The 25296-nt window shown below is 42.3% G+C and overlaps 6 protein-coding genes across 6 annotated transcripts; 3 read left to right on the forward strand and 3 right to left on the reverse strand.

The window, feature by feature from the left end:
• Positions 1–523: 523 nt before the first annotated feature.
• Positions 524–1321, reverse strand: LOC103337729 (uncharacterized). The gene has a single exon (XM_008240899.2). It carries the CDS (start codon positions 1319–1321, stop codon positions 524–526), a length of 798 nt encoding a protein of 265 aa, XP_008239121.2.
• A 2630-nt stretch (positions 1322–3951) lies between these two features.
• LOC103337727 (NADPH HC-toxin reductase 1-like) lies at positions 3952–5591 on the forward strand. Its single transcript, XM_008240898.2, has 5 exons — positions 3952–4121; positions 4232–4401; positions 4536–4748; positions 4841–5220; positions 5333–5591. The coding sequence occupies exons 1-5, from the start codon at positions 3977–3979 to the stop codon at positions 5493–5495; spliced, it is 1071 nt and encodes a 356-aa protein (XP_008239120.2). The 5' UTR covers positions 3952–3976; the 3' UTR covers positions 5496–5591.
• A 978-nt stretch (positions 5592–6569) lies between these two features.
• On the reverse strand, positions 6570–9296 carry LOC103337662 (putative receptor protein kinase ZmPK1). Its single transcript, XM_008240831.2, has one exon. The coding sequence runs from the start codon at positions 9104–9106 to the stop codon at positions 6695–6697; it is 2412 nt and encodes an 803-aa protein (XP_008239053.2). The 5' UTR covers positions 9107–9296; the 3' UTR covers positions 6570–6694.
• A 1375-nt stretch (positions 9297–10671) lies between these two features.
• Positions 10672–12373, forward strand: LOC103337661 (1-acyl-sn-glycerol-3-phosphate acyltransferase). Its single transcript, XM_008240830.3, has 3 exons — positions 10672–11137; positions 11673–11690; positions 11779–12373. The coding sequence occupies exons 1-3, from the start codon at positions 10771–10773 to the stop codon at positions 11967–11969; spliced, it is 576 nt and encodes a 191-aa protein (XP_008239052.2). The 5' UTR covers positions 10672–10770; the 3' UTR covers positions 11970–12373.
• A 34-nt stretch (positions 12374–12407) lies between these two features.
• LOC103337660 (putative WRKY transcription factor 41) lies at positions 12408–14391 on the reverse strand. The gene is made up of 3 exons (XM_008240829.3): positions 13698–14391; positions 13481–13612; positions 12408–13221 (listed from the first exon to the last, which is right to left on the reverse strand). The coding sequence occupies exons 1-3, from the start codon at positions 14012–14014 to the stop codon at positions 12600–12602; spliced, it is 1071 nt and encodes a 356-aa protein (XP_008239051.2). The 5' UTR covers positions 14015–14391; the 3' UTR covers positions 12408–12599.
• Positions 14392–20191: 5800 nt separating this feature from the next.
• Positions 20192–21057, forward strand: LOC103337659 (uncharacterized). Its single transcript, XM_008240828.3, has 2 exons — positions 20192–20629; positions 20799–21057. Exons 1-2 carry the CDS (start codon positions 20279–20281, stop codon positions 20802–20804), a joined length of 357 nt encoding a protein of 118 aa, XP_008239050.2. The 5' UTR covers positions 20192–20278; the 3' UTR covers positions 20805–21057.
• The last annotated feature ends 4239 nt before the right edge of the window (positions 21058–25296 follow it).

The raw sequence follows: 25296 nt of genomic DNA on the forward strand, positions 1-25296 counted from the left end.
TTGGTCGATGGGGTGAATTCTGCTACGAAGTCTGCTAAAGTTTGGGCTTTTATTGCAGCTTTTGACCGGTAGATGAGGTTATATTGGCTTAGCTCTATAGCCCACTTTATGAGTCGCTGAGAAGCGTCAGGGCTGTGGAGGATTGATCTCGAATGAAAGTCGGTCATGGCGATGACTCGATGAGCTTGGTAGTAGGGTCGCAACTTTCTCGCGGAAACTAAAAGAGCCAAAATGAGCTTCTCCAATTTGGCAGCGAGTCTCTGCATCGAGGAGAGCTTTGAAGTGCATAATATCGGATGTTGGGCCCCTAGCTCTTTTCGGATGAGCTGGTGACAGCTGAGTTGGACACTTTGGCGGTACAAACAAGTCCTCACAAGGGACTAGCTTTGAGAGCAGGGGAGGTGAAGTGAGATAAGTCTTGATTCTGGAAACCTACTTCGCACTCCTCATCTCATTTGTCTTTTTGTCCTTTCTTCAAAGCTTTGGAGAATGGTCTGCACTTAGCGGTTTGATTTGAGAGGAATCAGTTAAAGGTCGCTGCTCTACCCAGAATGCCGTTGTATGGTGAAACTTCATCAATGACCATGAATGTTTGCAAGCTTACTACAGACGGGGAGTAGACGTCGAGGTCTATCGTGCCCATGGTAACCGTTATTGCACCATTAAAGCCAGTTAGCGATCTTGCTGATTTGTTGATCTTTGTCTCTAGGCCCATCTGCTGAATGACCGCCAGTTGTAGGATATTGGTTGCGCTGCCCTCGTCTGCATAGATTCGATTGACCATGGCCTGAGCGATTTGAATGATGATGACAATGGCGTCATTATATGGCACGTCGAGACCGATCAGATCTTTCTTTTGAAAGCCAATTACAGGATCATCTTCTGCTGGTGGAACGTCAGTCGAGACTTGGGAGATCATGGTGGCATGTTTGATCTTCCTCTTCTTTTCCTTGCTGGTCAGCTCTGACTCCTTGGCGTCGGCTAGGATTGTGTTAATCCTTATGACCTTCTGGGGTGGCTCCTTGGCAGTGTCTTGATCTTCAATCCGCTGGATGGCCTGTTTCGGGATAAATTCCATGCAATGACGTTCTCTCACGAGTTCTTTAAGGTGTGTTTTCCAAGCAAAGTAGTTGTTCGTAGTGTGTCCACGTGTCTTGTGGAAGGCACAGTATTTGCTAGCATCCCTCTTGTTCGGATCTCTTTTCAAGGGTGGCGGCAATTCGATGTATGGGGATGGTAAACTTGGTGTAGTTCTCTTATGCCACAACATCTTCTTGTGGGTGTGATCTTTGCTTGTCTTTGTTCTTGTTGCTAAATTCATCGCTTCTTTGACATGCCCGCTTAGTAAGCTGATTCTCCTGCTTAGTAGACTTTTTTACGGCGATTCGATCGTCATCCTAGAGCGCGTGGCGTTCCGCGGTCGCGTAGACCTCTGCCAGAGTCGGCTAGGAGTGATAGTCATTTCGCGGTACAAGTCGTGTTTAGCTGGAATACCTTTCTTGAAGGCAGATGACGCGATCCGGCCGTCACATCCTACAATGTTGGCCTTTTCTGCTTTGAATATCTTGATGTAATCCCGAAGGGATTCGTCGGACTTCTTGCGCAGTTATACGGTGGTCGGGGTTCTTCTTGATCGCCTGGTAAGAGGTGTACTCTTTGGTGAAGACGTAAGCCAACTCCTTGAAGCTGCTGATCGACCCGGATGGTAGGGTGTGGAACCAATCTTGGGCTGCCCCTCGCAAGTTCATTACAAATACCTTGCACATCAGTGCGTCGTCAGCCTTGTGGAGGATCATGACACTTTTGAAGTGTTTTAGATGGCTCTCGGGATCGGAATCCCCTTTGAAGTGGGTAAACGAAGGCGTTGAGAACCGCCGGAAGCGACCTACTCGATTTCGGCCGTGAAAGGTGTGGAGTTTGCCTGGTCGATCTCCTTACGTAGTACATCTTTGAAATTGCCTCCGGTCTTCAAGTCTCGAAGTCGGTCATTCACAAGCTTTTCTACGTCCTCCACACACATTGTTGGTCGGTCTCGTTGGCGACGCTGATTGACCTCCTCGTGGGTCTGCGAGTCGACCTTCTCATCTGCGCTGCCTAGGCGGCGTGTTGGTAGACTGCGCTTGCGAGAGATTCTCTGTAGCTTGTCGACGAGAACCGTCTCTTCGAGAGTGAGCAACGGAGCACTTTTCCTCGTGGTCCTCATTGTGAGGATTATCCGGTTGAGCACCCTGGGGACCTAGCATCTCGTGAATGCTCCTCTGCAAGTGGACAGCTGAGCGTCTTTCTTCACGATCCTCGTTGTGATGGTTGTCTGGCTGACCTCCCTAGAGGCCTAGCCTTTGAAGTACATTTCCCTGCGGGCCCAAGTGGGCGTGGATGTCAAGTCGTAGGCCTAGCATCTCGCACATGTTGTTCCTCAAACTCAATCTGCTCCGAGTGGGGCTCGCAGATGCTTGTGACATGTCGGCAGACCGATCAAGTTGTTGTCCCTCGCCTTGTCCGCCCACTCTGCTAGACCTGCTAGGTACCCGTTGAGTTGCCTGCCGGTGCGTTCGTCCATCCTTCTCTCTTCGCCCGGTTGTCCAAGGCCAAGGTTTTGAGCCAAGCTGATTTGGTGGAGGAGTTGCCTCTTTGGTCATCCATTCTCTGAGCTAGCTGGTCAACTCTCAGACTAAGGTCTGCTTGAATTCGTGGATCGGGAGGAGAGAAGTGTGTGGAGCCCAATTGCACACGGGCTAGGGTTTCATTAGATGTGTGCCGGGAGCATGCGTCGAGCGTGGAGGCAATGGAGGGAACGCTTGAAGTTGCTTCAAGATCGGGCCTAAGTCGGCAGTGGTAACAAGCCCACCTTGATGAGAGGTTCCACCATGTTCGGGGGCGGTGGCCTCTGCGTGGTGAGAGGTGGTGGTGCCACCATGTCGATCGCGGGATCGTGGGCGGAGTGGCTTTGGGCCGTCGCGAATTTAGCCATCGCGGCAGTTTTGCCTCTCGTCTTCATGCTTCCAACCATGATTGTTTGGAAGGCTTCTGTGGATTGGAAAATAGGAGGAACGGATTCCTTGAGCACGCGTTGAGTATAACTCGTGCTCTCAATGAAAGCACCAATTTGAGTGAACAAATTTCCCCACGAGAATATTCGATTAGAACGATGCCTCTTTCTTCTTCACCGCCTCCTTCTCTCTGCAAAATAGAACCAATAAGAGGACCACACCCGGGGGATGTTGACCAAAGGCCCTCTTATGCCTAAATTAGTTCAATTGAATCGTATAGAAAACAATAGCTAATAGGGTACGGAGATGTGTTTATGGTGTAAACCGGGCGACCGGAGCCTTATGTAAAAGAGAGAGAGAGAAATGAGGTGGCTAGGGTTTGAGAGGAATTTTCTGCAGAGTTTCAATAGGGATTTCAGACGTATCTCAACCCTTATGTGTGGCTATCCTTTTATAGTGGTCTCGGAGGCTAAGGTTTCAGAGGAATAATTCTGTAGATGGAAGGGAATTATTCCTCTCCTTTTTTGGAATTGATTTGATTAATTAGGGATTTGATTTATTAGGGTAAATCAAATCCCTAATTGTGGTAGGTATCAAATCAAATCATAATTCAATTAGGTAACTCCTTATTTAATTGGGTTTCGTGGTAATTAATCAAATCAATTCTCAACCCAATTAGGTAATGTTCAATTCAATTGGGTAATTCCCAATTAAATTGAGTAACTCCCAATTAGGTTAATTAATTCCCAATTAGGTCAAATAATCCCCAAATGGAATGAATCATTTGACCTAGGGTTTTGATTTAATTTGGTTACCACATTGACGAAAGACATTCCTAGTAAGCATCAATTGACAAAAGGGTCAGCATCAATTGCATATGTTTTTCTGTTTTTTGTGTTTGTTTTGTTTTTGTGTGTCTATGACATTGGTAAGTTTTGCTGGACTTCTTGGCAATAGCTGGTCAGGACCCATATATTCTGTATGACATGTTTCCCAAATCAAAGGCCACAATGGAGAAGAACAAAATTTCTAGAGTTTGTGTAACAGGGGCTGCTGGATTCATTGGATGTTCGCTTGTTAAAAAACTCCTAGAGCAGGGCCATACTGTCCATGCCACTCTGAGGAACTTAGGTTGCTCTCTCTCTCTCTCTCTCTCTCTCTATGAAACTGCTATGTATGCTTGTATTTTATCTGTACAACCCTCTTATCTGTACCATGTATGGTATCCACATATGATGCAGAGGATTCATCCGAAGTAGGCCTTCTCAAGTCCCTCCCTAATGCAGACAGCAAATTGTTGCTGTTCCAAGCTGACATATATGACCGCAATGAGTTTCAACCCGCCATCCAAGGATGTGAGTTTGTCTTTCATGTGGCCACTCCAAAGCAGCATATCAACCAAAGCTCTCAGGTCAGGCACTCGTACTTTTTAGGCAAGATAACAATCCAATTCAATCATGCACGCCAAATGAAGCCTTGGTTGTTTGATAGTTTGATTATTGAAAGCTGGTGCTTGACAGTTTGAGAATTTGAACATATATGTAGAACAAGGACACAGCTGAAGCTGCTGTTGCTGGGGTTAGGATCATTGCTGAGTCTTGCATTCACTCACAGACCGTTAAGCGACTCATCTACACTGCAAGCATGCTAGCTGTGTCACCGAGGAGAGATGACGGGGTTGGATTCAAACCCTGCCTTGATGAATCAATTTGGACACCTCTTGATGTCTCATTTACTTATGCCACTGATTTTTCAATGGTACCTCTTCTTGCTCGTGAATGAAATTGAGTCTTGTTTCATTAATTAAAATTAATCTTTATGTTTGATTTTAATCTGGAAATATGTTCAAGGGGTATATCATATCAAAGACATTAGCAGAGAGAGCAGTGCTGAGCTATAATGACATTGATAATGGTAAACTGGAAGTGGTAACGCTTCCTCGTGGCTTGGTGGGAGGAGAAACTCTTCTGTCATATTTGGCTACTAGTGTGGGAGTACTTATATCACAACTTGCTGGGGACTCTTTTGGTTACAATGGATTAAAATTGATGCAAGAAGTTAACGGTTCGGTTCCCCTTGTACGCATTGAAGATGTCTGCCAAGCACATATCTTCTGCATGGAACAACCATCCATGAGTGGTAGATTCTGCTGCGCAGTTGCCAGTCCGAATATCAACGAAATTGCAAGCTACTTCGAAGAAAATTATTCAGAACACAAGATAGCAAAAGAGTATCGATCCTACTTAATTTCATTTTTTTTTTATGACAGTTCCCTAAATTTGATTTTTAACTCCAGAATTTTACTCATTTTCTTTGATCATGAATGTGTCAATTCATCACAGATTCACTGAAAGCATCGAAAGACTAGAAGAAGGAAGCAAATGCGACTTCAGTAAGCTGATGAAGATGGGTTTTGAGTACAAGTATAGCATGAAGAATATACTAGATGACAGTGCAACAAGTGGAAGGAGGTTAACTAGGAGCTCTTTTTCTCAACTTATTTAACTCTTTGTTTTGATCAAAACACAACTAGATGTAATCTGTATAATCATGGCTCAATTGCAAATAATTCAAATTGCAGTACAAGTAAACTTTTAAAAAGGCTATAGCAAGTTTAATAGCTAAAACCAAACAAAGAATGAACATCAGCAGCTTAGATGCAATTACATCTGAATGTTGGGTTCCTCTTCATATTCTAGCAACATTTGCACTACTGAATCCCTTGGTCTTATGTTCCTATCTTCCTCCACACAGGAGATACAAATCTTGGTTCCTGCTGAACACCCTTTCCAATCTTGGATCCAACATATCCTCTATCCGTTCATGTTCCCCACTTTGAATTTTTCTTTTGGCAACCTTGAGAAACCTCTTCAGTTCTGCTTCTTGCTCCTCACCATTCTCCACCACCCTATTCGAAAGCCGAATGCCCATCTATATCTTTAGAAGCACCACTCCATAACTGTAAACATCCACTTTTGCAGTGATTGAAAGGTTCGAAGCCCACTCCGGGGCATATACCCTTTTGTTCCTCGAATGTGAGAGGATACTGAATTGAGGCCGCCTCTCTGGGAAAACTTTGCCAGGCCGTAATCTGCAATTTTTGGTTCAACATTACTGTCTAGGAATATATTTTCAGGCTTCACATCACAATGAATAACCCATTCTTGACACTCATGGTGAAGATAGGATAAACCTTTAGCAATCCCTAGTGCAATTTTAAACCTCTCTTTCCATCCAAGGAAATTTTTGGTGAACAAATGCTTGTCTAATGGTCTGCTTTCAACATACTCAAGAGATTAGAAGTCTGTGTTTATCTTCAGAACAGAATCCCCATGTTCTCACTAGGTTCATGTGATTGACTTTCACAATTTTGCTTACTTCTGCCCAAAATACTTCTCCTTATAAATATCTGCCAATTTCTTGACAGTTACCACTCTTTCATCTGCCAGAACACCCTTATATACAACCCCCGGAAGCCCTTCTTCCCAGCTCTTCTTTAAAGTTTTTGGTTGAGCTCAGCATAGAGATACATTCTGAATTGACTTGAAAGCAAATCATATCCATCTTCTAGAAACAAGCTTAAATGCAATCATTATAATCTATATTTTATCACTCATTTGTAGACGAATACACAATACAGTTCAAGTACACATTTGTTATTCAAAAAGAAACATTACTTACAGCATACATCTTAAATGCAATTACTACTGAATGTTGGATTCCTCTTCACATTCTAGCAACATTTGCACTACTGAATCCATTGTTGGTCTTTTGTTCCTATCTTCCTCTACACAGGAAATACCAACCTCAACCATCTTTGCTGCTTGGTTCCTGCCGAACTGCCCTTCCAATCTTGGATCCAACATATCCTCTATCCATTCATCTTCCCCACATTGAATTTTCCTTCTGGCTATCCTGACAAACCTCTTCATCTCTGCTTCTTCCTCCTCAGCATTCTCCACCACCAGATTCGAAAGTCGAATGCCCTTCACTATCTCTAGAAGCACTACACCATAACTGTAAACATCCACTTTTCCTGTGATTGAAAGGTTCAGAGCCCACTCCGGGGCCATGTACCCTTTTGTTCCTCGAATGTGAGAGGACACTGCATTGAGGCCGCCTCTCTCGAATAACTTTGCCAGCCCAAAATCTGCAATCTTTGGTTCAAAATTACTGTCTAGGAGTATATTTTCAGGCTTCACATCACAATGGATAACCCATTCTAGACACTCATGGTGAAGATAGGCTAAACCTTTAGCTATCCCTATTGCAACTTTGAACCTCTCTTTCCATCCAAGAAATTTTGGGGGAAACAAGTGCTTATCCAAGGATCCATTTTCAACATATTCAGAGATCAGAAGTCTGTGTTTACCTTCAGAACAGAATCCCCATGTTCTCACTAGGTTCATGTGATTGATTTTTTCAATTGTGCTGACTTCTGCCCAAAATACTTCTTCCGCTTGATAAATATCCGCCAATGCCTTGACAGCTACCACTCTTTCATCGGCCAGAACACCCTTATATACAGTCCCAGAACCCCCTCTTCCCAGTTCTTCCTTGAAGTTTCTGGTTGCTTTCTTCAGCTCAGCATAGAGATACATTCTAAAGTTACTTGAAACCAAGCGATATTTATCTACCAAGGGAGCTGACATACCTTGTGATCTTCTGAAAAATAACCACCAACCTGATAATATGAAGAGAAATTCAACAGCACCGATTGCAGCAGCAAAAGAATACAGATATACCCATCTCACCGTTTTACTGGGATGGTCATACATTGAAGAAGTACCTATTTTAACAGCATTAGTCCTGCATGAATTAAATACAGTGAGATTGGCCGCTGGTGAGGTTTCCATACTCAGAGGCTCAGGCAGCCTTAAGTACAGACTGCCCTCGATAGTTGGAGACCTGAGCCCACTGAAGAGAGCACCTTTTGTGTAACATTTCTGTCCCCTATAGACAAATGCTTCACAACGGCAATCCTCGACACAGAGTTTTGTGCAATTCTGAATGGAAGTGGATTCACTGTAATTGAGATCAAATCCATAGAAATCTACATACTGAATCTGCTTGAATTTCACTCTCTGGGACTGAGAGCATGTAGGCTTGAACTTAGGCTTGCAACCCTTGTTCCAGTTACTTGTATCCACTGCCTCATAGCCAGGAAGGCATGAGCACTTAAGCTCTGGTGTATAAACACAAATCCCATTTCTCTCACAGATCCCATGCACCCTGCACTGCTGTGCCAGAGCTTCCCAGGTGATCACCCATGATCCTGTCGAGTTTAGACTATAAAGTCTCAGGTTTCCATCATAATCCGTTGTCAACCTCCGTTTCACCCTTGCACCCATGTCAGAAGCACTGAATATCAAGCCATCACTGGATACAAAATTGCCCATTTCATCAAAAACAGCAATTCTACTACTATTGTAGTCTGTTCTACCATTCTGATATACACTCAAACCAGGCCCAGGCCAATACACACTTGATATGTCAGGACCATCATAAATCAACCTCAAAACATTGTCATTATCAAAATAGAAACTAAAATATCCAGTACCAAAGTTGCCTCTTCCCAAACTAGATGTCAGCTTCATGGTCTTTGTAAAGGGTTGCTTTGGGAGGAGAGTATCAGTGGGAAAATCAAAGCTTTGCCAGAGAATTTTACCTAGTGGGTTTTTCAAAACAAGGTTGCCAGAATTCAAAAGCTCCGCCCTTTCAGCACCAGTGGGAGTTGAGTTGGTGCTGCTCTCCCAGACAATTTTGCCGTCCACATCAGTCAAGACCATGGTGCCATCTCGACTCAGTGAAACTCTGGACCCCAAAGCATTGACAGGTCTGTCTCTGTTAGCCATCCAAACAAGGGTCTTGTTCTCGGAATTTGTGAACCAAATGGAGAACCAGTAGGCATTTGTGCCCACCCCATAGAACCCACATGTAAAAGACTTATCTGGGGAAGTCAGGAAACCAGAATCATCTTCAACTGAAAAAGAAGCGCCTCTTTCTAAACTCTTCTGGGTTTTTGCTGTTGCAAAACAACAACAAAATACAGTGATGACTAGAAGAATAAGAAAGCGGGGACATTTTGGAGATGACGCAGTTTGTTGGTATGCCATTTTTGAAGGTTCAACTTTGGTGAACACGATTTAAAGGGACTATAAATAAGCCTTGTCTAGTTTGGTCCAAAATTCAGTCTCCAGATTTCTTTTGGATATTTTATCGTTCTCCGCATGCCTTTTGCTCTCTCTCTCTCTCTCTCTCTCTCTCTCTCTCTCTCTATATATATATATATATATATATATATATATATTAAAGAAATGCTTGTTATTCAACCACACGACTTATTGAAAGCGTATAACATTAGCATTACGCTTGATTAGGCCTCATCATTTGGCCCGCGGGCTCATGGGCCGATGGGAGCCCGCCCGACCCATTGAAAAAGTCCGGTCCGGTCCGTTATGGGCTTTGAGATGGCCGCAGCTTGTGAAGCCGGCCGATTAAGACCAAGAAAACCCGGTCCCCCACAAAGCCCCTCGTTAGGCGCATACATATATAATTATGTATAAATAAGAGTTTATGATTAGAATTATATCACTTAAATCACATATATAATTTGTTTCATTTCATTTACTTTTCTTTACCCATTCCTAGTTTATAATTAGATGATTAGCACATTAATTTGTGTCAATTATTAATACAACAATTATATATATATATATATATATATATATATAAGATGAACAACATATCATATCACCAAATATAATCATATCACGAAACATAATTGTACCAACAAATATAATAATGCTTTTCTTGAACACATCACCAAACATTTGCATATTTATTCATACAATCCTTTAAAATATATATATTTTTGATACTTATTATTTTTTAAAATTATTTCTTAAAACATATTACGGTCTAATTATGTAATAACCTCAAAAATAATACTTGGTTTTATTATTTTTGTGGAAAATCTTATTAAGTTGTGTGACTTTATTGAGTGTTATATGAATTTGGTTTGATGTGAAAATATTGGAATTAAGTGAGTTTAATCTCAAATTTGGACTAAAATGCCCTTATGATTAAGTTTATGATTTTTTTCGAATGAAGTAGGTCCGTTTTGGCCCAACCCGTTGGGCTTAGCCCGACTCGGCCCGACGGGCTTTCAAGCCGGCTCATGGCTTGGCTTTGAATTTTCTAAAACCCAACCCGCCCGGCCCGATATTTTCTCTCTCCTCTTTAAAGCCCTCGACCGGCCTAAGCCCATTAAATTTGGGTGGGTAAGCCTGCCCGGCCCATTGACGAGCCCTACGCTTGATATTATTAATTTAGAAACCAAGGCCGCTATCACTAAAATTGAGAGAGTTGGGCCACAGAGCCCATCAAACCAACTACATATTTCTTTTACAAATTTATAAATAAATCCAATCCTAAACATGTATTTATAAAAAAATCTAAACACTATTTAAACATAGAAATACACCCAAAATCAACCTCAAAGTCAACAATTATATATTTTTTGGGTGTGTTTATAAATGGGTTTTGAGTGTGTGTAATGATGAGTTTTGGGTGTGTTTATAAAGTGTTTTGGGTGTTGGGTTTTGTTATAATTTTAGCTCCCATTTTGGATGTTTTAGTGAAACTCCCTATTTCTTTTCCAGAAGTAAGCAAATTGGACGGTCAGATGAGCCAGTTATTTTGACTTTGATGATAACAAAATGGGTCATCTCCTCCAACCACACCCACTCTTAACACTCTCACTGCAACTCTGTTCTCAATGACTATTGCTTGTATTCAATCTCTTTGTAAAGCCCCCACCTTTCGTCTCCCTTCAACTTTTCTGGGTTCCTCTTATTTCTTGCAGAGTCCCTTAGCAAACCCATTTTCAAGAAACAGAGACTCCAAGTATTACGTAGACAGAAGGATTGGCAATAAAAAAACAAGAGGTGGGATTGTCTGTGGGGTGCTTTTCCCAATTGATCCATGGGCACCCAGCATTGATTCACAGAGCATAGCTTCACAGCTCTTTGCAGCTTCATTGTTTCCCTACCTTGGTTTCTTGTACTTCATCACCAAATCCAAGTCCGCCCCAAAGCTCACCCTTTTTGGGTTCTACTTCTTGCTAGCTTTTGTGGGGGCCACCAGTGAGTTTTTCCACTTCTTTTCATTCTATTACCTTTCTACTTTTTTATGGTCTCTTCTCTTGGGCTTTGGGTATCCCTTTATTGAGCTCTTCAAGTGGTTGCAAATTGATTCGTAAACCACAACTCCTTCTACATTCCATTGTATTAATTTATAACATATGGCCAATCACATGGGAGCATAAAAGGAAGATGGAAGTGGACCTAGTCAAGGACCTGAACTTATGCATGTCTTATGCTTTTGTACCATTTGTCGACAGTGCTTGTTGTTTTATCATATTTCTTTTCTTTGGGCGGCTGGAAGATTTGTTTATATAGCTTTGTGATAGGCTTCTAGTGTCTTTGAAATCCAAAAGACAATGCTTGTTGTGGGTCTGTCATAGTTCAATTCGCTCTAGTTTTGTAAAATGTTACATGATTGTTTTGTTTCTTATTGAAATTGGGCTGGTATTGTAAATTGTTTACTGTCAACTGCTGTGTTTCAACTCTATTAACATCCTTCTTTTTGTTCTTTGCTTTCCTCTCGTCTACTGAGCAGTCCCTGCTGGAATTTATGGTAAGTTTTCACTGTTTGAGAATGTTGTACACTTCATATCAGTTCATGAACTGATGCCTTATGGTACTCTGGTTATTTGGCTGAACAGCAAAGGTGAAATATGGCACTTCATTGGCGAATGTCGATTGGTTACATGGTGGGGCTGAGGCACTTCTCACTCTAACCAACATATTCATTGTGTTGGGGTTGAGAGGAGCCCTCAGAAAATCTGAAGATGCAAAAGCAAGAACATCAACTCCTATTTCAGGGTTGAAGGAGGAGAAGAAAACTTCTGTTTAGGTGCAGCAGACAGATTTTGCTCTGGGTTCTTTCTTATTGCGTTTTATGTCTACGTTAGATTTGAAGTCTTTAACTCTTTTTCTTCTGCTTTGTTACAACCTACTATTGCCTATGCCTAATATCTCTGCAGTCATGTTTTCCCCTGTTCCCTTGAGAAGCCATAGTCTCTCATTTACTGTATGTAAAGTCGCAACATTTCTATTGTTTTTTTAGCTGAGTCTTGAAATGTTGGGTAATTGTCCAATCTAGAATCATATTTATTGTTTATATTCTTTTTTTATATCTCTGTGTTTCTGTTAAAACATGACCTCCCAGTTCGAGTCTATAAGTTTGTTTATTTATTGAGAGCAATGTTGTAGGATCTTCACTTGTCCTATTTGGTTATAAGATGTGTTTGTATGGAACTTCTGCTTTATTCTGAACAAATATGGTCCTCAATTGGAGTTAAAAGGAAAAAATATTATTTGAAAACTATAATATAATCAATTCTATCCATCGGCTAACATCAGAAAAGGCTCTTATCTTTTACTAGCATTCCTCCTATCTTATAATACATGGTTGATTCAAGGTTTGAAACAAGCTAGTAGCAACCTGGATGCTACTTATTCTTATTCTCAAACTCAAGTAAAATTATGAGAAAATTCCTGTGGTGTCAAATGGGAAATTGGGCTCAATTTCCACTGGCTCCAGTGGAAAATCCATGTCTGGAATTGGAGAATTGGTTGACGAATTGTTGGCTGAGATGATCTCAGTAAGACCACATTCTGAAAGTTGCTCGTTTCCTGCAATGTTTCTCATCTGGCTTGGTGGCATCAAATAGTAGTTTGATTCGCCTGCGGCTGGAGATAGCAATGAATGATTGAAGTTGTCAAAGAAAGTGTTGTTATCATCAAGCATTGAAGATAGAAAGGCATCATCAGCCATCATACATCCAAATGAAGTTGAAGTGAAAGAGAATGGAGATGCCATGTTCTCTCTGTCTTCCAAGAACTTGGTATCGACTCTCAGATTAGTCGGAAAGCTCATTTGGTTTCCTTGAGACTGCTGTTGGTGAGAAGTATTATTTTGCTTGTTTCGTTTTTGTTCTTGCTGTTCTGGTGATGGTGGTGGTAGAACTGAATTGCTACCATGAGAACATGTATGCTTTCCTTTGTATGTGATTTCGAATATCGTGGGGTCTTCATCTGATCTTTGCACTTGCTTTGTAGCATAACAGCTTTGCGTGTTTCGGTAGGTGCATCTGTAATAGCTTCTGCAAATTTAAACAAAATTGGTCATCAGAATGTTCATAACAAAGTGATATTTCTATGATGCAGAAGACTGCCATATTTCCCATTTGTGGGTCAACCTGACAAAGCTTTGTGCGCGTGCGCGTAAAAGGTAAAGTGTTATATGTTGCTTTTTGAAATGTAGCGTCGGTGACTGTTACTGCAAATGATTGGATGGTTGAATGGATTCGCTTCTGGGATTTTACAACAGGATAAGATTAAGTAAAAGGGCACTTTAGTTACCTTGGATGTTTGGTTCCTAGGATGTCTTTCTGTCCATATTTTCTCCAGCTATGGCCATCTTCATGAGGTCCTTCAATCCCATTCTCAGAGCTAACTCTCATTACATGGTCTGTCCATTTGGCCATGATCTTTCTGCAATATGCAAAATCAAATTAGCATTTGATTTCTTGGCATCATATTCTCTATATTTATGACTTAATGAATAGTCTAAGCTCACCTCTTCTTGGAGACATCTGTGAGGTCCTGATGATCCTTGGGACTCTTGTTATAGTCATCAAAACAAGGACCTGCGTTAGCTGACACAAGAGACTCCGGCACACTGGCTATTGCACCCGCAGTACTTTGAGCCGGCCCACTGAAGTTCAGTATCAAAAGGGCTTTCTCATAGGAGGACAATATCCTCTGCACTAAAAATTGTCTGGTGTCTGATGAAGATGCTGCACTTAGACTTAGCCTCAACTGTTTTGCTAGCTCCATCCCTTCAGTGATCTCGGTTAGCAGTGACTTGTGCTCCCAGCTGTTACTAGAATCCATTTCTTCAATTCTATGTATCAATTTCTATATCTCAATTGGAACTGGGAGCAATATAAGATGCAGAGCTTAAGTGCTACTTCACGTCCGACAGAAGAACATGCATTGCCTGCATCAGCACACCTTCACCACCTTCGCTATATATGATTGGTTATCAAGGAGCAAAGTCCTCCCACTTAAATCCCAGAAAGAGTAGAACCGAAGGGGATTTGGAAGTTACAATTTGTTTCAAGAAAGAAGCTGTACACGTGGAATTAGTATCCAGAATTTTGAAGATTCTCTAAATTGTGTGTGCAGAAAGAGAAGAAAGTAGAGTAGTGAAGCTGCATAAGCCAAGAGAGTGAGAGACTTGGATTTAAAGGGGAATGTGGAGATGCTATATATATACGTGTAGAGGTGACCAATTTGAATGGAGAAGAAAATGAAGTGGAGATTGGAGAGTAGAAAGTTGAAGTTTGACTGAGAAACCGAGTTATTCAGCTCTGACTGGTCTTTGGTCATGCATATAGAAAAAAAAAATCTATGCTGACCATTTCCACATCTTCTAATTCTGTGAATCTTTAACTTGTAAAAAGGGTCCCTCTCTCTCTCTCTCTCTCTCTCTCTCTCTCTCTCTCTCTCTCTCTCACAGATATGACAACAGGGGCGGATTGAGGCCGAATATGTCATTTTGAAAACCAACTAGAAAAATACATGCACATGTATAAGCTTAAACAGATAAAGAGGTGGGGGAGTGTTCTCTCATCCTGTCTCTGTCTCGGGGAAAATTGTCGTCCCTACCCTCTCTCTCTCTCTCTCTCTCTCTTTGTGATTTGTAGTTGGTGGGATTTTTTTATATATTTTTGTTTTGGATTGCATGATTGAGATTTAGAAAGGCGCTTACTAGGAATTTTCGAACCATATTCCGCGTTATTATTTGGTAAAATGCCGTCGCTCCCACTTCTCCTCCCAGTAGTAGAGTAGTAGAGTATTGAAATTGAATCAAAGAGTGCATGACGTGGCCCACATAGTTAGATTCTTTTTTTCTTTGCTTTGTTTTTTTTTTTTTTTCGCTTGGTTATCTAGAACATCATCTTTTTGTCCAACACATTTCAATTCTCTGCAGCCGCGTTTTTTGTGGAAGAAAAACAGAAGTGAAAAACTTTTTGGTATATGTTTAATAATTAATTGGTCAAAAGGTCTTGAGAACTTGGACAATCTTACGGCCTCAATCTGAATTTGGATCCCTTTGACGGGGTTGTTGACCATGATTCTTATGGTTGCATCCTTTGTTTACTGTACCTAAAACTATGTATTCCATAGACGCGTGCACAACTAATGTATTCATTGTATCAAAACTTGGAAATGTATTATAAATAGGGTGAATTCAGTACATCGTGGTAACATGTCACACGATATATCAAATATATATGGTCGGTTTTGAGATGTGACAATATTATCGGAATTTGTAGATTCATTTCATTAAGAACAAACACACACAAAAAAAAGAAATTAATTGGAAATTGAAATGTGTTGGACAAAAAGAGAAATGAGAAACCAAATTCATATCTAGCTTCGAGTTGGAACGGGTGGTGGTCTTGGTTTGTTTATGTGAACAAGGTTTGTACATATTCTGCTCCACAAGATAGGTATATGATTATGAGGCCATCAGCTTCAAAATGATTGTATACAAGCTTCATAATGCTACACTTACCACAATTTTATTCCACATTTATATACCACATAATGTGGCATGTTCATATTATATGTCACATCAATTAAATTAATGAAGTATATTTTAATTAAGATAATTAGAAAAACAAATACTGGAATAAATCATAAAAGAAAAAGAAAATATTAAATAATTTTAATTGATGTAGCTATCCACTTCAGCTGCCACATAAGATGGTATAAGGATGTGGTATACAAATGTGATAAAAGTAGCATTATTCCTTCAGTATATAAATCTCTAAATATAGCAAGTTTCAAATAAAATTATTTCAATGATCCATCAATAGAATGAGACACGTATATATCATGATAAATGTCCATCATATTCGTTTGTTGCTTGGAATGCCTGGTGCAACTGACCCAAATTCATCATTTTTGTTAGTTGGCTTGAAGTTATCATCATTACTCCATTTGACTTCTTGGTTTTTCTAATTTAATTTCGTCAACTTTAAAACAAGTACGTGTATTCATTTGAGTCGAACATTTATTATAAATATACGGTAATACTAAAAATATTATATTAGAATCCAGATTTGCGAATCTTGTTGGAAGTTTTGTCAAGTTGAGTGGAAAAAATCTATTGATCTATTATTATTTCAACTTAAACAGGCAATTGCAAGTTGTTTGTGTGTAGGTACAAAAATTGAACAATTGAAATTGACGTCCAAGCTACCACTATGTGGGGGAGATATGTATAGTCCCCTTCTATCTAGGGATTTCTTAAATAATTTTATTTGAATGACACCCTTAAGGGTATCCTACGAAATTTTTTCCAATGATCCAAATCATCTATTTTTTAAGTCTATGTTCATAGATCATCTTTGCAAAAAATTAGACAAATCGAAAACCGTTTCGACATCCAATTGTATCATACAAAATCAATGAACACGGTGCTTCAAAAAAGTACTAAAATTTCAATGACACAGTTGAGTGGTCAAACGATATTGGATTCCAGTTATTTTTAGTAGAGATGATCTTTGAATGATTATCTAAAACATAGACCGTTTGGATTCGTGAAATACAATACGGAGTGGGCTCTACAAAGGTATCCATCAAATAAGCTAATTTGAGAAATCCCTCGATGAAAGTTTTACATATACACCACACCACTCATTGTATAACCCAAGCAAACCTATGAGAGATTGAGTCGTCCCAAGTCCCCATCCAGTGGAGAAATTATAGAATGGTGCTGTACCACCACGTCAGCTGGTGATACTCCCACTCAAAATATGTCATGTGTCTTAATTTTTTAACAACTCAAACTTTATTTTACAGCTGGACTTATTTTTATCAACTGAAATAAAATTAGAAAAATTAAAAAAAAAACTTAAAGGAAAAAGAGAAAAGAGAACATCTCAGCAACCCAACCCCTACCCCCACGCCACCCAGATCTTCATCTTCCTCTGTTTGCGAGTAAGCCAAATCCCCATAGCCCAATAAATTGTTGCAACCAGGAAACTTCATCATTGTTGTCAATGTATCACAAAGATGATTAGGTATTGTATTGGATCTAATAAGCATTTGGATGGTGACATGATAAAGCATGATTGACGGCCCCTCAAGACTCAAGTTGGAGGGTTTCGGGGATTGTGTTTGGGTTGATATGTAGTCTCTTTGTGATACACCCACCTCCCATCCCAATCTTCTTCGCGAATCACGTCTGCTAGGGAGACCTTCATCAACGATAAAATATGTATAGATCTAGAGGATAGTACTGAAAGGTTGAAAAAGTTAAAGAAGGGCAATAGAGAGAGAGAGAGAGAGAGAGAGAGAGAGAGAGAGAGAGAGAGAGAGAGATGGAGGAAAAGAGATAAAAGATAGGGAGTTTCACTAAAACACCCAAAATGGAGGTTGAAATTATAAAAAAACCCAACACCAAAAACACTTTATAAATACACCCAAAACCCATCATTACACACACTCAAAACTCATTTATAAACACACCCAAAAAGTTGACTTTGGGGTTGATTTTGGGTGTGTTTCTATGTTTAAATAGTGCTTGAGTTTTTTTATAAATACATGTCTAGGATTGAGTTTATTTATAAATTTGTATAAAAGATAAGGAAGGGACGATGACCATAGCAAGTGGCGCGGGGTAGGCGTATTGGGGTGGGCGGGGGCTTTGCTCTTGTTTTTTTTTCTTTCGATTTTCTTATTTTCTTAATTTTATTTTAAAGGGTAAAAATGAGGTTGAATTCCAGCTGTAAAATAAAGTTTGAGTTGTTAAAAAATTAAGACACATGACATATTTTGAGTGGGAGTATCACCAGCTGACGTGGTGGTACGGTACCATTATATAATTTCTCCATCCAGTGAGAGCCACATGGGATTTAGTCCCAGCTGGACCAATGATGGCTACGTTAGCCTCCACACAATCCATACACTACGATTATATATATACACGACATGTTGATTTGTTTGAGTTCTGTCGTAGGCATTTCTCAAAAGCATATACTATATTTTTGTGGCAAAGATCATATAGCTACCGTACCTTTCTATGCTTAATTTACTCAGTGCCCATTTGGCATTGCTTATTTGTGGTGATAATGATGTTTTAAAATTTTGAGAAGCCCAACCCGTTTGGTAAACTGTGAGAAAATCACTTATTGTTAAAAATTGATGTGAGATAAAGCTATAAGGGAAAGTAGCTAATGAGGTGCTTTCATTTTCTGATTATACATGAATCAGTTTCGAAGAGACACTGGGTTTAATGATTATGCGGCAATTATTTTCTGATTATGCGTAAAATCAATACCAACAACACTTTTAACAAAAATTTTACCAAACTCCAAACTACTTTTTCTCACAGCAAATCTAACAGCGATTATTTTCACAGCACAGTAATACCAAACTTGCCCTCATACTAACTTAAAATTATAGGCTTTTTCCAACTTCAATTGCATGGGTATGTTTTTTTTTTTTTTTTTTTGAAGACTTTTTTTATTGAGATGAACAATAATATATTAAACTCACACACATTACACGGATGCTAGGACTCGAGCCCAGAACATTTCCTGCTAATTGGTCCTTTGCAGGGTAGGTTAGATTTAGTTTTGTAGTAAAATCACGTATTTGTTAAGCAATTAAAATATACTCAATGATCCATACGTGTAGCGACACATAGCTATTATCAGGCCTAAAGTGGCTTTGGCCCCTCTACGCCTATGGACTCATTTATAATAAAAAGCTTTAAACCTGTAAAGATGTGCTCAAGGAGAAATTATAGAATAGATCTGTACTACCACCTCAGCTTATAATACTTCCATTGAAAATATGCCATGTGTCACTTAGGAATAATAATTTTAATTGTTTTTTACAGCTGGATTTGAAATCTAATTATTATCTTTTGAATAAAACTAAAAAATCAAAAAATCAAAAAAAGGAAAAAAGAGTTGCCACCCACCTCGACCCGTCGTCTACCTCGTGCCGCCTTCTTGGCCAATGCCCACTCCCTCTCTTTTTCTTCCTTCCTCCTCTCTCTCTCTCTCTCTCTCTCTCTCTCTCTCTATGTGGTCCTTCTCACGCACTCAACCGCTTAATCATTGTTCAATCCTCTTACCCTTTCAATGGCTACTAAGACTGGGGTTTTTTTTTGTTTTTTCCTTTTTCTCACAAATTTGTTAACTTCTAATTTTCAAATTGCCATCAGATGTGAAGAAAGTTGGGGTGGGAGGTGTCTGTTGGTAGTACTTGAATGAATTGGACCCTTTTCAATGTTGATGAGATCTTGCAGGATCATTCACGGGTTCAAGAGATCTTGCAGTTTTAGAGAGAGAGAGAGAGAGAGAGAGAGAGAGAGAGAGAGGAGGAAGAAGAAGATAGGGAGGGGCAGAAAGGGGAGGCAGTGCGGTGGCGGTGGCGGTGTAGGGAGATTGGGTTGGGGTGGGAGGAGTCTGTCGTCTTCTATGTTCTTTTCTTTTCTTTCAGTTTTTTTTTTCCTTTTTAAGTTTATTCTAAATGGTATACATGTTTTAAATCCAGTTGTAAAAAAATTTCAAATTTTTTATAGAACCATGACACATGGCATATTTTTAATGGAAGTATCATAAAGCTGAAGTGGTAGTACAGACTATTCTATAATTTCTCGTGCTCAAGATGTTTGATCCAGATGATGTTTTTTCTTTAATCAAAATACATGACAACTGCTTTAGCATTTCTCTATATTAAATATTATATTGTACGAGGATGGAGGAAAGTATAGGAGCATCACTTTGACGTGAACATTTACGATTAAAAATTAGTTTGGAACTTATTCAGTGGCTGAGGTGGATAAAGAAAAGCCATAACAAATTTTGTTTTGTTTTTTTTTTCCAGCTCAAGGAATAAATAAAGGTTTGCATGTATATGAGATTTTCAATTTTGCATGCCATGATGTAAAAGCAGATTCCAAGATTGATATATACGTAAATACAAAAGAAAAAAAGGAACCCCACTGACCACTTGATCGCCTATATAAGAGATCTAACCAAACAGCCTTCCAGCACCAAGAGAGCTCAAGAACACTTGGCTACTACAAAAACAAAACCCTTTTTCAATCTCCTTTGTGAGTAAACTAAAATGGCCTTAACGCAAGGCCACAACAAGCCAGCAGCCAAGGAGGGCTCATTGGGCCAGAAGGTTTCTGAGATTGCTGGCTTTCTGAAAGGAGGTCACCATGGAGAACACAAAGGCAGCAGCAGCAGCCACACTACTAGCACCCAATACGGCTTAGCCACCCCAGCAACTAATGGGCAGCATGGGCTGAACCAGCACCATGCAACTGGAACCAAGAAGAGGGGTGAGCGCAAGAAGAACAAGACAGGTGGCAGCCGAAATCTCCTTCAGAAGATCAAGGATGGCATTTCTGGCCATAGCAGCGAGAGCGACAGCAGCAGCAGCGACAGCGAAAATGAAGGCTACCAAAAGAAGGCAAGTGATTTAAGTGTATATCAATAACATATGGAAGTACTGCAAAACTAACTTACTGTGGGTTTAAAGATGTTCATATTGTTAGACAGTGAATGTATTAGGTATTCGTGGATGTTCTTGATGCATGTTAATGATGTGTTTATAATGGACATTTGTGTGGATTTTGCAGAACTAAATGGAACAGATGTGGGGGATCAGCATCAACTAAATATCAAGGACAGGGGAAGGAAGATGTGCCTCATCATCACTATATATGATAACTCAAGTACAAGTATATACTAAGTGTAAAATACAATAATGGCCTTACTGGCTTCTGATCTCTCACCACTCGGTTATCTACATGTGATACTAGTGAAAATATATATGTATATGTATATGTATATGTCTCTGTCTCGGGCTCCCAAAATAAAGTTATTTTGCGTGCGATATATCAATGCTTCATCCAATAAAAATTCCCGAAATTGATGTGGCTCGGTGGAAAACAACATGAGAACGAATGACAGAACAATACATGCACTCCAAACATATCGTCCTTGCAATAACTTGAAACATATGAAATGTTTGGATCAATCACAAGTTACCGACATGATGCAGGCACATGGCAGTCATTGATTGGTGTAGGTCCCCAAGGTAGCTAGGTTTCTCACCAAATCAGGCCATTCGAAGAGAAAGTCACATCTCATCACAATGAAGTTAAGGCTGGATGGTGAGAATAATAAGCAAGTTACATATACTGAATTTATAATACCTTGGAAATTCACGGAACTTTAAAGATTATTGTTTATACCAAAATGAACACCCAATGAACATCAACCACGTGGACTATTCCAGGGCTACGTGTGCCTTCGGCATTCACCTTCGGTACTAGACCTACCGATCACAACATTAGGGCAACCTTGCCCACCCTGGCACGTGGCAGCTCCACGATTGACGCCCAGAGTCCCACATCGAAACTCTAGACAAATTGCACACCTCCCAAGGCCTATAAAAGAGGACACCTATCCCAGCCTGAAGGTAAGGAATCAGAACTTACGGCATCGCTGCTGATCTGCAGCTAAAACTTACTAAATCCGTACTTACTTAAGCATCGGAGAGCCTTCGGCCGGTACCACACCGGTGCCCTAGGATTTACCGTGTGTTTGCTATCTTACAGATCGCACACCCAACCGAGGACATCAGATACCGAAGAGACTTAATCACTAAGTTGCGCGGGAAAGTGCAGAACCATTTTTCTGCGCCAGCTTTAGCGCCGCTGTGGGAACTCGATATAATCGACCTACAATTCCTAAACAAAACAAATGGGAACCACTTCAGGACAACAGTTCCTATCGGAGGATGGATTACCGTACGGTATGCCAAGTGGAGCAAGCCCGCTGCACCCTAGCACTCCTTCGGTAATCCACTGCGCTCGCACCACGGTCGGCCGAGCTTTTGGCTCGGATGACCTCCCTCCGAAAGGAGATGGCTAAACTCCAAGAACGTAACAATCTCCTCTCGTCCAAAGTGGACGAAACCCAACGGTTGCTTAATCGCAGGAAACGCAAAAGCGTTCGGACCACCGAATCTTCCAGTCGCAGACCCGGTCGAAGAAGGGAAAACAGGGCAAAGGCAACGCCGCGCCTTCCAAGCGGTGGTAGTCCCGGCACCCGGGGCCAACCGCACGTCGAAGAAGGTATACACCGACGTCGTCATCGGATCAACGACAAGAAGGATACCGAACGGCATAGGTCCCCAATCGGACTAAACGCCAACTTGAGAGACTCGGATGAGGGTCTTGGGGACAAGTCGCCCCTTCGGAGGGCTCGGGTTTGGATTGGTGCGCAGGAATCGGACGATGAGTACATCCCCACCGGGGACATCGAATCGAGCTACCGTTCGAAGCTCCCCCGGAGTACTCAAGGGCGAGATCGCCAAGTCGAGAAAACTTCCGAAGACTTTGATTCCGAGAATGTCCCAGCCGAGACCCCGCCATCCGACTACTTTTTCAAAGAATCCGAAGATGGAGGAAGACCGAACCCGATCCTGAGTCGACGGGAAAACCGACCGGGCCCTTTACCGCAGCGCATCAAGGGTCGGCACTGACGGGAGGTGCGGCCGTTGCGCATACCCTTCTATACCGGTGTGGAGGACCTCCGCGCACCTTCACTCTTTCCAATCGGCGGTTGGATGTAAGGGCCTTAGCGACGAGGACAATGCTCTGCTGTTCCCTCGTCCCTTACCGAGCTGCCGAATCGGTTCTACTGTCTCGAGCGGGGCGGTACACTCCTTTGAAGAACTAAAGCGGATCTTCCTCAACCACTTCATGATTCGGATGGACCGTCGTATTACGCCGATGATCTGCATACATTCGCAGCGGAGGACGAACCCTACGGAATACGCAGCGCTTCACCACAGTACTCGAGGTGTCCCGAAGCGGACGATAGGGCAGCCTATGGCGCCTTCAAGAGTGGCCTACGGTCTCTCTCGCACCTCGTGCACGAGTAATGGCGCGACGTATGACGAGTTAATGAAGCAGCGGCCCATGCGGTCGAATACTTCAACTCCAAACCCGCCTTCGGCTCGGAAGGAGGAATCGGCACCAAAAGCTATCGGGCCGAACCGACGAACCGTCGGCAGGACACAAGCGGAAGGGACGGACCGGATAGCGGCGGAAATTCAAAGAAAGGGCGTGGGAAATGCGGTCGTAGCGATCACCGGCGCCCTACAGAATCACGATCGTGCTCGAAGTCTTCACCTGCGAACACGGACGTGCGAGACCGTTCTAATGAGCGAACATGACCAGATCCCGGCCGCCAACCGGAAGCCCAATCGGCATGATAATCGGGATATCTTGGCAAACCGCCGATATCACGGCAGAAGCCACAATACCTGAAGCGCATCGATCTAAGGAAAATTGTCGGCGCTGATTCGGGAAGGAAGTTGGATCGATTACCTTGCCGGGCCGCCACACAGGCCGGCATCGAATGCGATCGGCGGATCAACATGATCAACACGATTAGCGGCGGCCCCACCTGGCGGGACCTCCAACCGCTCGGCGGCAAAGATATCTGCGCGCCGCCATCGCCTCGTGTTTTCGGCATAGCGGAGGATCGGTGCGAAAGTTGCCGAAGGTGGGATGGGAGCCCATCACATTCGGTGAAGAAGAGGAGGAGGAATCATCTACCCCACGACGACCGATGATCATTCGGGCCGAGATCGCTGACACGACGTGGGTCGGGCCGATTGACACCGGCTCGGTGAACGTGATCTTTGCCGATGCGTTCAAGGGCCTGGGGATTGCGGACAGCATGGTCAATCGGCAAATCACGCCTCTCCTCAGTTTCTCTGGGGATGTGGTACAACCGGTCGGTAGCATCGTTTACCCATTGCCTTGGCATGGCTCCCGGAAGACCATGACCTATGACCAATTCCTCATTGTTGACCGCCCAACAAAGATACAACGCGTCATCATAGGCGAACGGCGCTCACCGTGATCAAGGCCCACCTATCCACACACATGTTTGCCGATGAAGTTCCCGACACGCAACGATGCACGGAGCCATCCGGCGATCGGCTTCCAACAAGACGGGCGTGCTATGCCACGCCCTTAAGTCGGTAGCGACAAGAAACCGCCAATGGAGGCCATGACCTTCTGGGACTACCGAACGGTAGCGAACCAATTGCGACCCGGAGGAAAACCTAACGCCAATGGCACGGCCGAGGAGAGACCATAATCCGAACAAGGACTTCGTCGGTGGGTGAAGATCGGCACCAATCGGAACCCGACCTCCGGCGGTTCGCATCGACTTCTTACGATAAAGATGCGGAAGTCTTCGCGTCTTATGGCGACATGCGGCATATCACCCGGCCATCGACCACAAGCTCAAGCATCTCCCGCCCACAAACCCGAGCCAAAAGCGCCGATCGTGCGATGCCGAAGCGGTATGAGGCGTCGTGCGAGTTGACAAACTCAAAGCCATCGGCTTTATCGGAAGCTACGTACCTGTGGCTTGCCAACTCGGTCATGGTTCGAAGGCCGGGAGGATGGCGAATGTGTCAAGACTATACCGACTGAATAAGGCTGTCAGAAGGGCGATTTCCACCGAGGATCGATCGGCTAGTCGATGCCACCGCCGGCACGAATCGCCGGCTTCATGGACGCCGATTGAGGATACAACCAGATCTTCATGGACCCCGCGATCGAGAACATACGGCATTCATCAGCGATCGCGGTTTGTATCGCTACAATGTCATGCCTTTCGGCTGAAGAACGCGGGGGCAACTTACCAGCGGCTCGTCAGCGGATCTTCGCTAAATACATCGGCGGCATCATGGAGGTTTATGTTGACGACATGTTGGTAAAGAGCCGAACGGTAGGGGATCACCTGGAAAACTTGGCCCTCATGTTCGGCATTCTAAGGACTACCGAATGCGGTGAATCCGTGAAGGCGCCTTGGTGTATCTTCCGTAAATTCCTCGGTTTCATGATCAGTCAAAGGGGAATCGAGGCCAATCTCGAAAAAATAAAAGCCATAATCGACATGGAGACGCCGAAGACGCGAAGGACATTGAGCCTTACCGGGCGTGTCACGCTCGACACGCTTCATCTCCAAGGCCACCGATAAATGCGCATACCGTTCTTCAAAGCTTTGAAAGGGGGCAAACATCATATAACATGGACTCCCGAA

This window comes from Prunus mume, linkage group LG7, assembly GCF_029339155.1.
Source record: "Prunus mume cultivar Tortuosa linkage group LG7, ASM2933915v1, whole genome shotgun sequence".
In the NCBI taxonomy this organism is placed as follows: domain Eukaryota; kingdom Viridiplantae; phylum Streptophyta; class Magnoliopsida; order Rosales; family Rosaceae; genus Prunus; species Prunus mume.